Below are 13,791 nucleotides of genomic sequence, written 5' to 3' on the forward strand. Positions count from 1 at the left end.
GACTTTAGGAACATCGGGCTCAGTGCTCTGTGGTCCCCTGATACCTCTGAGCCTATTGAATTCAGCCTCCTTATCTTCCAGATGGGCAAACATCGTGAGACGTGTCCAAGGCCACATACCTGGTGTGAGACAGAGGCGGGCCTGGGACACCGTCTCCTGGCTCCTGGCCATTTGGGAGACAGCGAGGGGAAGTGGAGCTTGTCAGATGAGAAAGTGTTGACAGGCAAGAGTGCTGGTCCAGAGGAAGGCAGGCCACGGAGGACATGGTCACTGCCTCGTAAGCACTGCAGGGCCATCATGGGCCCAGGGAGCACTAGGCCGGGAGCTGAGGGCCCAGTGGGCACCAGTGGGGGTGTTACTAGAAGAGGAGGGCTTTTCCAACAGGCCAAGCAGTCCAGCAATGTGGCTTTTTCAGGTGGTAGCTGAGACTGGCGAGACGCTCTCCTTTCACAGAAGCCATGGAAAGAATTGCTGTTTAGGGATGCCAGAGGTTCCTGAGGCTAGGGATGTGGGTGGTTTTGAGGCTCCTCCTGGTACTTGGGACCCTGGATTCCTGGATGCTGGCCTCTCTCTAGCCCTTCCCCGTGGAAGGGGCCGGTGCCTCTCCAACAACCCAAGAGCTTTCCCACCTCCTGTTCTCCCATTTGGCTCCCCCATGGTGTGGGTGGTGAGTGACACTCTCCCCTTCATTATCTCCTGATAACTCCTCCCTTCAAGGACTGTGTGAACCAAGCCGGCCATGCCTTCTCTGGCTTCTACTGTCCCTTCTGTAAGACTGTAAAATAGGGCTGGAAGGTCTTTGGAATCTTAAGGAAAAAGAATGCTGTAATAATCCCCTTTCTTCTCTGAGCCAGCACACCTACTGCTAAGAACTTTGCTTCATATGAGCTTGCTCCGTCCAAGAAGTTTCCTCAAAGTGGCCCAGGAAGGCCTTCCTGGGAGAGGGTTGCAGGATCATGAGCTCAGAAAGCAGGAGGGGAGCATGATGGGTTTACTCCGCCCCTTCTGAGCCTGCAAACGTTCCCCTTAGGTTTTCTGCTGTGAGGTGGGGTGGATGGGGTGTCTTTGGTCCAGGCATCTTGGAGGGGTCTCAGATCTTTTGCATCAGCAGCTCTTTCAGTATCTCCTGACCCCCTGCCCCCACAACCACTTCAGACTCAGTAAAGCCTTTGGAAAAAGTAACAAGAAGGAAAGGGAAGGGAAGGGAATGGGAGGGGAGGGGACGGGGTGGGGGGGGGGAGAGGGAAAGGAAAGGAAAGGAAAGAGGAGAGGGGAGGGGAGGGGAAAGGAGGGGAGGGGAGAGGATGGGGGGAGGGGAGGGGAAGGGGAAAGGAGAGGGGAAGGGGAAGGGGAAGGGGAAGGGAAGAAGAAAAAGAAATAAAAGGCAATTAAAAGTGAATGTTCCTTGGGGTGCCTGGGGGGCTCATTCGGTTGAGTGACCGACTCCAGCTCAGGTCACGATCTCACAGTTTGTGGGTTCGAGCCCCACATCGGGCTCTGTGCTGACAGCTCAGAGCCTGGAGCCTGCTTTGGATTCTGTGTCTCCCTCTCTCTCTGCCCCTCCCCCACTCATGCTCTGTCTCTCTCTCTCTCTCTCTGTCTCAGATATAAATAAACATTAAAAAAATTAAAAAAAAAAAAGTGAATGTTCCAATGCAATTGGCCCAGAGTTCAGTGGAGATGGGAAGGTGAGTGCCTGCTGGGAGACAGGGCTCAGAAATCAGAGAAGTCAGAGGAGGAGAGGCTGGTAAGGGGCAAGAGGGGTGAGGCAGTACACATCCCAGGGGACACAGAGATCAAAGCTCCTTCAATCTGGTAAGGATGGGGGGTGAAGGTTGAGGTCAGTCCCGTCTTCTGAAATCTGTGCTATGCTTGCCCTCTCCGTGTCTGGTGTTGAGCCCACCCCCTAGACAAGGGCTAAGACTTAGCTCGGTATGTGGAAGAGGGAAGAACACTAGAATGAATGGGAGTCAGATAGGCCTGGATCCTACCCTGGCCCCATTGCTGCCTCCCTGTGTCCACTTCCAAGACTGTTTTCTTATCCCTAAAACAGAGGTAACAGTAGGACCTGTCTTTTGGTGTCATGATGTAATGGATACACAGTGCCCCGTACACAGTCAGAGCTCAGTGGTTGCTGGCTGCCCTCCACCCCCCAAGTCTCAATTTCCCCATCTGGGTGACCTTGAGAAAATTACTTCCCTTCTTGCTTCATTCAGTCTTTTTCTATAAAATGGATGGGGCTTGGTACAGGGTCCTTCCAATGGTGACCTTTGCAGTTCTGGCCCCAGCAGCACACTGGGCACCTGCCTCAGGCTAAGGCTGAGGCAGATGCCCAGTGGAGGGGGCCCTGCTCCAGGAAACCCTGGAGGGCTGGCAGGGCTGGCAAACAGCAGCAGGTGTGAATAGAGTCGGGTCATAAAGACAGATAAGGACCCGGGGGTAAGGGGCAGAGGATGGGCTCAGGGTAGTATGAGGGAGGCAGGGGAGACATCCAAGGGACAATGGGGAGGCCCCTCCTGCCACTGCCCCCTTACCCCTGTGGGCTCGCAGGTGCCCAGTTTCATCCTCACAAAGCGTTTTGGGTTCCCTGCCCCCCTCGTGCTGGCTCATGCCCTCTTGTCCCTAGCAAAGCCCTTCCCTGTGTGGCTCCATCTCAACCGGCCACATTTCCCTAATCTCCCACAGCCCAGCTGGAGGCGCTCTAGGAGGCCCGCTCCATAGTTCCCTGACACTAAGGAAGATCCAATTTCCAGAAAAGGTGTCTGGCCATGACGGCCTCCCTCAGGGATGGGTCTTTCCACAAGAAGAAACACGAGCTGGGAGTCAGGAGACTTGGGATCCAGGGGGGTGTCCTGAGATCACGCTGGGCCCCTGTCCACTCCTGGGAGACAGTAAGACACTACAATGTCTGAGGGCTGGTCCAGCTCTGAATTCCAAGAACTGGAGGGGAGAACCTCCTGGAAGTCTTCGTCTCTCTCTTGTTGGAGCCCCCTCAACCTCCCAGCCTATTTCAGTCCCCAGCCCTGCCACCTTCCTCTTCTTATTGTGTCTCCTGCCACCTTGAAGCCTCTCACGACCCAGTGCTGAGTGTGTCAGAGTCTGGGGCCTTTCAGCTGCCACGGAGACACCACCCACACCCGCCCCAGCTGCTTGTCTCCCTCTGCTACCATTTGGGGGTCCCAGGGCCCAACCTTGACACATTCCTTCCTCAGAGCTGACCTGGTCCTTTTTTACCACAGAATCTGTGTTCCTCTGATTTGTCTCAAAGGACACAGGAAATAGTCTCTTCCCATCTCCGGAGTCTCACATTCTGGGAGAGGGAAGGGGAGGGGAGGGTCCAGGTTCTGGGCTGAATCATAATTTGTCCCCTAGAGAGATGAAAGGTCACAGAGAGATTTAGGCCCTAGGAGGTGGGGTGGGGGGGTGCTCAGTAAAGGGGATGGGGCCTCACCAAAGAAGGGGCTCAGAGGAGTAGAAGAGGGCCTGGGCACTCAGCTCTTTCCAGGCCATTTGACCCTACCAACAGAGAGCCTTTTTCTCCACTCTTGCCACTAAACAAATAATTGTTAAAGGAACAGAACCGTCATAAAGTACACGCCCGTTCCTCTCCTCACTCTGTGCCCATCTGTCTTTATCGCCACTGGGACAGCCATGACCACCCAGGCACCAGGGCTGAGTCATTAGCCTTCAACCTGTACAGCTGGCCCCTGGCGTGAAGTCCCCTCACCCCCACCATCAGCTTGGCAGGTGGAGGTAGGAGGCTGGAGTCGTCAGGAGGGGAGATGAGGCAGGGCAGAGGGTCCTAAATTGAGGGAGGAGCCATTGGGGTGTGAGGGTAGACAAACACCCACCCTCATCTGGGTGGAGGAGACTCAGCCTGGGCCCTCCCCTTCCCCTTCCAGTCTGTGGGTGTCTTTAAAACTTCCCGGGGGACAACAGTTCTGGGAAGGGTGCAGCAGAGGCAAAGGGCTTGCATGGGGGGTGGGCTGAGGTGAGCATGGCCCGGCACAGACCTGCCTGGGACTGCGGGATGTGGCCAGGCCAGGGAAGGCAGGTTGCAGAGCAAGGTGCCAAGGTTAAGGATTTCTGAGGGTTTAACCTCCCGGGAGGCCCCAGTGTTCAGTGAGAGATGTGGGCTCAGTCAAGGTTGATCTGCCCAAGCCCCGCCTCTCCTCTGCTGACCAGGGACCACTGAGACCAGAGGCCCTCCCTTACAAGAGGTTTCCAGTCTCTCAGATTCTCCCTCTGTAGTGAGAGTTTTACCCAGCAGCTAAACTGATGCACCTGAAAGCAAACCTGACTTTTACTTTCCCCAACTCAAGTCCCTCCTGGTGCTCCCACTGCCTTCAGGATCATGCCCAGCTCCTCAGGGCTCTCTCCAGCCTCGCTCCAAGCCGTCCAGACACACTAACCTTCTTGCAGTTGGGCCATCCGGCAGACACATGTTCTTTCTCTCCTCTGAGCCTCTACACATGCAGTTCCATCTGCTTGCACATCCCTTCCTGCCTGCCTTGACCCAACTCAGCATCACCTCCTCCAGGAAGCCTTCTCTGATACTAATTCCATGGGGAAAAGTTGTGAGAGATGCATGGGAGGTGATTCACTCATTGGATGGGGGAAGTGAGGAAGAGGGAGGTAGCTGGGACAGTTTGTGGACAAGCCACAAGGGACCCGGGGGATGGTTGTGCCACTTTTTGGTGGTAGAGAGAATAAATTCAGGTTGGGACTGGGTGCCTTTGACAACCTCGGGACATCCAGGGCAGGCTTCCAGGAGGACTTTGGGTATCTGGGGTCTGGAGCTCATAGAGTTGGGGCTGGAGAGTCATGGAGCCATGAGCACAGAGGAGGGAGTTTTGTGCAGAAAAGAAGAAAGGCTTCATCAGGTTCCTGGGGTGTGGGGTAGAGGGCAAAGCCAAGGCAGCCAGCCCCTGGTTGGGGCAGGGTTGGGGGAAGAGGGGTGTCAGGGGTCAGAGAGATGAAACTACAGCCTTTACTGACCAGCAACGGAGGGACCAGCGCCACCTTGTGGTTGCCTAGTAACCAGACGGTGCGAGGCCAAGTGGCTGGGTGGGTTCGACAAGAGGGGTTTGGCTGAGGGTCACCTGCCTCCAGGTGGCCTGGCCCCTGCCTCCATGAAGACCCCGCCTTTATCAATTTAGTCTCCAGGACCATGGCTGCATTGCCCTCCTGCCACCCTAGATTCCTATTCCTTCCTGGGGTGATTGGCACAGTTGGACAGGGCAGAGCTGGGGCCTAGCACTCCCGGAGCCTAATAGCCCAGCGTGTGAGGGCTAGAAGGTGGGACACACCACTGGATCTTGTAGATTTTGAACCAAGAGGCCAGGAGTGAATGGATCCAGTTCAGAATGTGGCGTGAACTTTACCAAGAAGCTCAACCTCTTAGTCCTCAATTTCTCTAGAGGCCGTGACCTCCTAATCAGGAGGCTTGTAGGCCACCTCCTCTCTTTTCCTCATCTGGCCTTTGCTTGGCTCCCCTTAGTGACCCCACATGCACACACTGGAGTCCCAGCCCCCCAAGGCTTCTCTTCTCTTCAGGCCAGGCAGTTCCTACAAACACAATTAAGTGGAGGCAGCGTGAGGGATGAGGAACCCAGGACAATTAATCCTCAGGGAGTGACAGTTGGTGAAAAATCAGGCACTTAATTCAGCGGGAAGAGCTAGAGGCGGGTTGGGGGGGTAGGGTGGTATGTGTAGTGAGGGCAGAGAGAGACTCATTCTTCCTACATCACCTACCCCCGCCCGCTGCCCCTCCATCACACCTACACCCATTCATACCAATCCCGTTGGAAACTCACATCCCCTCGGGTCTTTAGGAAGGTTCAAACACACCAGCCAGTTAGGAGTATGGGCTCTGGTGCCAATTGCCTGGGTTCAAATCCTGACTCTACCACTTATTAACCATGGGATCTTGGATAGGTTCCTAACTCCCAGTGCCTTAGTGTCTCTGCCTGAAAATGGAAATGATGATAATATTTAATTCATAGGATTGTTGGGAATTCTGAGTCAATCTCTATGAGTTGCTTGGATGGTGCATGGCACATAGGGAATGGAGGGTACTTTAGTTACGACGATTACCTCTGGAGTCCTCCCTCCTGTGCTTAGTGCTGAAAGTTGCTCTAGAATGTTCCCCCCCCCCCTTCTTTTAATTAAAGTATAGTTGACATGCAGTGTAACACTAGTTTCAGGTGTATAGAATGGCTTTCCTGAGGATTGAGCTGGTTAGGGTTCTCCTCTTCCCCACACTCTTTCTCCCTGGGAGGCTCAGAGAGGTAGGCCACTTGCCCAAGGTTAAGTAGTGGCCACAGCAGGATTTAAAAGAGGCAGCCTTTTAAAGTAAAGCTCTGAGCCCTTGCTTTACTTGCCCTGGGGGACCTGCACGGGGCCCCAGGGTACTTTCACATACCCACCAGCAAAGAGGCACCAGAGGCCAGACTGTGGCTGCCTGCCTCTTCCACATGACAGGTCAGGGTTCCTATCTCTTTTATTTGTGTCCTCCTCATGTCCGCCCTATGGCCGGTCAGCTTGTCTAGATCCTTGCAGATGTGCAGAGTCCAGCCTGCTGTGTATCCCCAGGTTGGGGCCTGCACCTTTTTGATCCAGGGACTGAGAGGTAGGATCACATACACCCTCTTTTCAGAGAGGCTGTGATCTCCCGGAAGCGGTTGGGCTGCAATGGACTGGGCCCCTCGGACCTGCCGGGGAAGCCGTTGGCCAGACTGATGGCCCCACTGGCTCCTGATACCCAAGGTAAGGACTGGGAACTGGGCAGGGGCAGGGAGGGACCGTGCCCCTGCTCCCCAGATCCCATCTATCTTCTATCCCTGTCTTCATCTCTCTGTCTCCTTTTTCCTCTTGCTCTGTGTCTTCGGCAATCCCCTCATCTAATTCTCTCTCTATTGTGCTACTAACTTCTCTGAGCCTCGATTTTCTGATCTATAAAATGGGGATGAGAGAACCTACCTTGAGGGGGTGTTTTGAGGAGGAGCAAATGAGATAACGCATGTTAAAGGCCGGGCACATACTAGGGCTCAGTGGCCAGTGGCCGCAGTGGTCACGTGCTTGTGTCTCATGCTAGATGGGCTGTGTTGTTGTCATGCTTTCTCTGTCACTGTCTCTATTTTTCTTTCTCTTCCTCTCCACACCCCCTGTCCGCCATGTCTCTCTGCCTCGTGTCTCAGTCTCTCTAGGTCTGTGTCCTCTGTCTCGATGTGGAAAGTGCACAAGACTGGGAGTCAGGAGACCTGACTTGCTGTGTGATCTTGGGCAAGTCACTTCCCCTTTCTGGACCTCAGTTTCCCAATCTGTAAAATAAGGGTGCTCAGCCTTACCTGCCTCCTGCTCTCTCAGGGTTGCTGGGGGTGGTCACAGGAGAGTTGTAACATGAGGGGGCTTCCTTCCATGCAGGGGACATTGCTGTGGTTGTTCTGTTGCCACCTCAGGACCCCCCATCTCTCTGGGTCTCTGGGTCTTTCTGTGTCTCTGTCCCGGCCTCTCTGTCTGTGTCTTTGTCTCCCCCACCCTGGGGCTTGGCTCCATATCTCTGAGCCTCATTGGCCCCACAGGACCACCTCATTGCCCTCTCCCCCTCAGTGCTGGTCATGCCGCTGGTGGACAAGGAGGCTGGGGCTGTGGCAGCCGTCATCTTGGTAAGAACAGTGTGGGGTGGGATGGGGGAGTGGAGACCAAGGGAGGGATAGCAGATGGAGCCTGTCTAGGGTGTGTGTGTGTGTGTGTGTGTGTGTGTGTGTGTGTGTGTGTTACAGCAAGCTGGGCTGGAGTTGAGGAAATGGGGTCTAGGAGGAGTCTGGCTTCTCCCACACCCCAGCACTCTGCCCTACCTTGAATGGGCAGGACGCAGTCACTGGCCCAGTCAGCAACTTCCAGAGACATGTGCAAGTCCCTTTTGCACTTCTCAGCCCCATGGAGCTGTTGGTGCAACCCTGACCTTACTTCCTCTTTGGCATCCTCCCGGCTGGGTTGGGGGCCAAGAGCTTTGTCCACAGAGGGCCTGAAAGACACTGAGGAATGATGGATGGACATGGCCCTGACAAGTAGAGATAGTATGAGAAGTTCAGTCAGATTCCGGTGGCCAGAGCTCAGGAGCAGGAGTGGGGGAGGCCCACCCGGAGGGTCTGCCTGGGAAGGCATCCAGCCCCATGGCTGACCAGGGCGGGCTTCCTGGAGAGGGAGATGGAGGGGGAAGGGGCTTTTGTGGGAAGTGGGGATGCCAGGCCTGGGCAGGGGGGCGGGGTTGGGGGGGTGCAGTCAGGCAGAGAACCCAGGCCGAGACGCCCCCTGCCCTCTGCTGCCCCCTGGCGGAGCTCATCGGGTTTCTGCTCCACCGGCAGGGTTTGGCTGAGCCTGGTGGGGCTGGTTCAGCCTCTCTTTCCTGCTCTCCCATACGGGAGGTGGGCATTCAAAATCATTGTCCTGTCCTAGAAACCGAGGTTTAGCGCCCCCAAATCGCCACTATTGGGGGTCCGCTTCCACCGCACCACCTCAATAAGGCACAGACTAGGGGGCGTGGGCAGATGAAGAGTGGGTCCTCCTGAGCCCGTGGGACTCCTCCAGAGCTCATTAAAACGGAATTAAAGGTTTCTGAGGCGCCTGACCTTTCCTGAGCTGCTGGCGGGGGAGGGCGGTGGGAGTGGGGGGGCGGCCGCGGTGGGGGGCAGGAGAGGAGAGGAAGGAACGAGTGCTTGGCTTGGTCTCCTAGAAGCCCCATCTGCCTGACTGAGGGAGCTGCCGGCCCCTCGGTTTCTCCGGCAAGCTGCTTCCCCACCCCCAGCTTCTGTTCCCGCAGGGGATGGATCTGCTGTTGGCACAGAGTTCTCAGCACCGCTTCCCTCCCTCTTTTGGTCCCAATCTGTGCCAGAGCTGGTGGCTTGGAAGAGGACCAGGGCCAGGGGCAATGTGCAGAGGTGGGCAGCGGGAGGTGGTGGTAATTCGTTCCCCACTTCTGTGGAGGGAGAAGAGTCTGGGGGTCCCTGAGAAGGATCTCCTATGGAGGGGCTGGGTCAGAAGGGCAGCAACTCCAGCAAGAGGAGGACGTTTGGAGTTTGCTCATCTTGCGGGCAGGAGGATGGCTGCCATGACCACTGCTCACCTTGGCTCAGGTTGAGCTGGGAGTCCAGGCTTCTGCTTTCTCCTGGGGGGGGGGGGCGGGGAGGGGGAAGGCCAGTGTGTATGTGTGTGTTGTGTGCTGGGGAGGCAGAGGGGCCACATTAAATTTAATTCACCCTAGCAAAAACCCTGCTCTAGGTATCCCAGCTGGGTGTAGGGAGGGTGGCAGAAAGAGGAGTGAGACCCATTTCTGCCTTCTAGTCTGGGGGAAGGCAGGTAAAGCCTCAGGCTACAACTGGCCAAATGGAATAAATGCTGCCAGCAGGTGCTCCAGGGGTAGAGGCTGGGGCAACAAGGGGTGCCTCGTGGTGGAGGCAGCATTTGAGTGGGGCTTTGGGGAGTAGGGGGGAGGTTGACAGGCAGAGAAGACTAGAAAGGGTATCCTAAGAGGAGGGAACAGCATGAGCCCAGGCAGGGTGGGGAGCAGGGTGGTTGGAAAAAGAGCTCGATCCAGGTGAGGCTGAGGTGTGGAGTGTGTGCTGTTGAGCAAGATGTTACCTGGGGCTTTGGCTGTTAGGAGGAGTTCCTGACAACTGTCTGCCCACCTCCTCAAATACCCTGGGCAGTGAAGAGTTTGTGGTTTTTTTAGGAGCTCTTGACAGGTGTTTAGATTATTCACAGTCCACCTCTACTCCAAGCCTGTGCCTTCCGACTCAGGTAGAAATGAACTTCCCCAGGACACCCCTCTCCCCGACACATACACATCTGATGTGGATCTCACGTCATTCGAGAGGCAGCCCAGGCAGCCACAGCCCTCCTAACTGCTACCAGATCCTCAGGGCAGAGGGTACAAAGGGTAAAAGGAGTGCCACAAGGCAGATATTTTGGGAGGGCTGACTCACCAGCTACTTCCTCCACAAGCCCCATTCCCCTCTCAGAGTCTTTGTTTGCTCTTGGTATCCATTTACCCGTCCTTCCAGCTGTCCTTCCATCCACCCATCCATCCATCCATCAATGGAAGACATATTTCTTGAGCACCGCCAGGCATTGTGTGCTATAGGTGCTGCAAACAGCAGTGACTGACCCCTGCTTTCACAGACCGTACAGTCTGGAGGGGTTGGGAGACAGACCTCAAACAAGTGAGCGAAATAAGAATAGAATTAGAAATGATGGCGAATGCTAGCAAGGAAACAGGGAGCCCTGCAATATTGGAGCCTGATGGAGAAACGGTCAATGGAGGGCTCTCTGAGGATTATGCCAGCCAGGTGCCGGGCTGCCTGGCTGAGTGCTGGGCCTCTGTACCCTGTAGTTCAAGGTGCTTTGATTGCAGATTCTTCGTGTGGAAAGAGTCTTTAGCTCTATTTTTCAGTTCTGGGATAATAAGTTCCAGGAGTGGGCGGCCCTTGGTCTCTAGCATTTGATGCGTGATTTATGCCCATTCTTCTCTTCAGCTGTGCCAGTCACACCAGCTCCTTACGTGAGGATGAGGTGTTCGTGCAATTAGCCATGTTGAACTTCGTGTGGGTGAGGGTTATAGGGGCTGTGCTGGGCTCTCAACCCTCTCCACAGCCCCAGTGCCCACTCCTGAGTGTTCCGCTGGACCCCAGACACATTCCCTAACTAACAAGAAAGAGTAGTTTGCAAGTGTGTGTTCCTGTTGGTGAGCAAAAAGCCACGTGTGGATGTTGGTGATTGTGTGTTTGCAAGTGGGGGGCCAGAAGTGTGTGCGTGGCTCTTGGGTGTGTGGACCCAAGTATCCTGTGTACAGGTGCGCATGTGCACGTATGGATGGTGTAGATGCTGTGAGTGTGCGTGTGCGGATGTCTTTGAGTCTGGGACTGTACTCTGTGTGCGCATGTGTGCACACACGCCTGAGTATCTCCATGGCAAAGCGAGTGTATGGGCAGTGCGGAGGGTTTTCATGAGACTGTGTATGTGGGCTTGTGCACATGCTGGGTGGGGATGGGCTGAGGCAGCCCAGGAGCGTGTGCTGGGTGGGTGGGGTCCAGTGGGTGGGGGTGGGCTCTGCGATTCCTTCCTTTTCTCCAGCCCTCCTGAAGCTCTCCTTCAGTCTACCAGCTCTGTATTGATTGGCACCAGGCTGTATTGCCAACCCAGGAACTAGTTGTGCCCACAGCCCTGCGGTGGGGGGTGGGGGAGGGGTCCCAGTCTTCCCTTTTCCTGAGAAATGGGTCAAGGCAGAAGGACAAAAAGGATAGCACAGTAAAATACCAACATGTTTATGTAAGCATACACAAATGAATCATGCCCTCAGTCTCTTTCAACTCCCTGTCCTATGGGAGTCATAGATGGCACTTCATCCAGAGCTTAGCCTTCAATACCATTTTTGGTCCACAGATGCTAAAGTCTGCCCCATGGGTCCCCAGTACAATTAAGCTAAAGTCCAATTCCTTAGGCTTGCATTCAAGACTCTTCCCCCTGCAGCACCATGGACCCCACCCCGGCCCTGGTCCTCATATCCCCAGCCCACCTACCAGCCAGGACTGCCAGGACAGCCCCTGCCTGCAGTGTCCCCCCTCTTCAGGCCCCACATTTCCTCCTCATACTTCAGTGCCAGTTCTGGAAGCCTCCCAGATGCCCTCCCCCTCTGAGTTCCCACAAGCCTTCGGTTCTCACCCACACAGTCTGCCCTCTCCTACTTCCTCAGGTATGAGGTTCTGCACCCCTCCAATTGTATCCCCCACTCCACCCCACCCCGCCAGACTGTGAGCTTTCTGAGAACCTGCTGGGCTCCTCCTCTCCATCTGCTCCAGGCAGGGTACCTAGAGCAGAGGCAAGGCGGGCAGGGGCTGCTGAGTGGGGAGCTGAGGATGAAGGAGAGACCCCATGCAGGCACTGTGGGGAGCCCTGCAGGTGGTGAGCTGCCCTGAGTCAGCGCAGGAAGCTGGTGACAAGGTGGGGAGCCTGGCTGGCAGGGCCTGCAATGGGGCCCCAGACTACCACCTCTCTCTCTCTCTCTCTCTCTCTCTCTCTCTCTCTCTCTCTCTCTCTCATGGTCTCTCTGTCTCTGTCTCTCATTTTTCTTACAAACTGCCCAAACAGGGGTGGCGGGAACGGCCTTCACAGAGATAAGATGGGCTGAGGATATTCCTGGTGACTGACACAGGGAAGTTGGAGAGGGACAGGCTGGTGGAGGTTGGGGGATGGGAGGGGTGAGAGTGGATCCAAAGAGGGGAAGGTATAGGCAGAGGAGGGGAGGGAGTGGGTGGTGCTATCCCAACTCTGCCACTTCCTGCTGTGTAACCTTGGCCAAGGCAATTCCACCTTTCTGGGCCTTGCTTTATATGCAGGGTAGAAGCTTGCCTTGTGGGCTAGTGAGAGAATCACATGGAAGGCAAGCACTTTCTTTCTCCTTTCATTCATTCACCCATCTTCCTCTCAAGTTCTTTAGGCACAGCAGGTACATCCTAAATGTTGAACCTCTTCCCTTACTTCAGACTTTGGGGTGGCTCAAACCCCAACTTAGAAAAGGTGGAGCTGGAGGCTGAGACTAATACCACTGATTCCATAATCAGGGCTTAAGGTTTCTATGGGCTGAGAGATGGAAGAGGGTCCAAGGTAACCCCCTTCCTCACTAAACACCTGGACTGTGTTGTTGATGGGACAGTGACTGAAAAGGCAGAGATCAGAAAAGTTCTATTTCTTTGGGTTAGCCCCAGAAGGCTTCCTGGAGGAAGGAGGAGCTATCTGCTTGGTCAGAAGGATGGGCTTCTCATTGAGGCCCACAGACTGGAGTGTGTATGTGTTGGTGGGGACAAGCGTGTGCTGGGCATGAGGAGGGCACTCTGGAAGAGACAGGAGGCTAGGGGAGGTCACAGCTGGTCCCCCTCTCATATTCCTCCAGGTGCACTGTGGCCAGCTGAGTGACAGTGAAGAGTGGAGCCTGCAAGCCGTGGAGAAGCATGTGAGTGAGGGTAGGGCTGAGGTAGGATGGGGGCTGCTGAAGGCCCTCATCATAGCCGGTGGGGAGATGATCTGGCCGGGGAGCTGGACAAGCAGTGCAGCATCTTTGGGCTGTATGACCTTGAGCAAGTCACTTAACCTCTCTGAACCTCAGTTTCACATCTGAAAATGAGGATAAGGATAGCACTGACCTGCTTATGGTACCAGTGAGATGAGGCAACACAAACACCTTGTCAATACTTAGGAAAGACCGTGCCCTTCACGATAATGAGGCTCTTTCCTGGGATTTTACTCCCGTGAGTGCTAGAGACACTGAGAAATCTGACCCTGCCCTGTCTTGTAAGAGCCTGGGGGCAGGCGTGGGAGACAACCCAGTACTTAGCTGTTCAAGGGTGGAAGGATGCTCCTGGGGCAGTGGGAGCCCACAGGCAGGGTGGAGCCCTGAGGGCTGCGTTGTTTGGGACCGGGATGGGGGTGGTGGGCTCGCCGGGAGGGAGAACGGTTTGAGCAAGGGCGAGGGTCCCAACGCGGTGTGTGCGGTGAGGGTGGGACGAGTGACTCGCTGACCACCCTGCTCGTCACAGGCTCTGGTGGCCCTGCGAAGGGTGCAGGCTCTGCAGCCCCGGGGGCCTGGCGCCGCCTCGGCAGCAGTCCGGAACCCCCCGGCGGGGGTGGCGGGAGACCAGAAGGGCGGTGTGGCTCACACCGACCAGGACCAAAAGATCCTGCAGCTGTGCGGTAAGGACCCCGCCCAGCGGGTCTAACCTGGAAGGGAGGGGCCTC

General features: G+C 55.7%; 1 protein-coding gene across 2 annotated transcripts in view; it reads left to right on the top strand.

The window, feature by feature from the left end:
* The window catches only part of PDE2A (phosphodiesterase 2A), a 94,922-nt gene that overhangs the window by 67,035 nt on the left and 14,096 nt on the right, over positions 1-13,791 (top strand). For both annotated transcript variants that reach the window (XM_058687879.1, XM_058687878.1), the window contains 4 exons: positions 6,659-6,768; positions 7,612-7,667; positions 12,950-13,009; positions 13,593-13,746. In XM_058687879.1, coding sequence (XP_058543862.1) covers positions 6,659-6,768; positions 7,612-7,667; positions 12,950-13,009; positions 13,593-13,746 — 380 coding nt within the window. The remainder of the gene's footprint in view (positions 1-6,658; positions 6,769-7,611; positions 7,668-12,949; positions 13,010-13,592; positions 13,747-13,791) is intronic.

The sequence above is a fragment of the Neofelis nebulosa genome, chromosome 10 (assembly GCF_028018385.1).
Source record: "Neofelis nebulosa isolate mNeoNeb1 chromosome 10, mNeoNeb1.pri, whole genome shotgun sequence".
NCBI classification, from domain to species: Eukaryota; Metazoa; Chordata; class Mammalia; order Carnivora; family Felidae; genus Neofelis; species Neofelis nebulosa.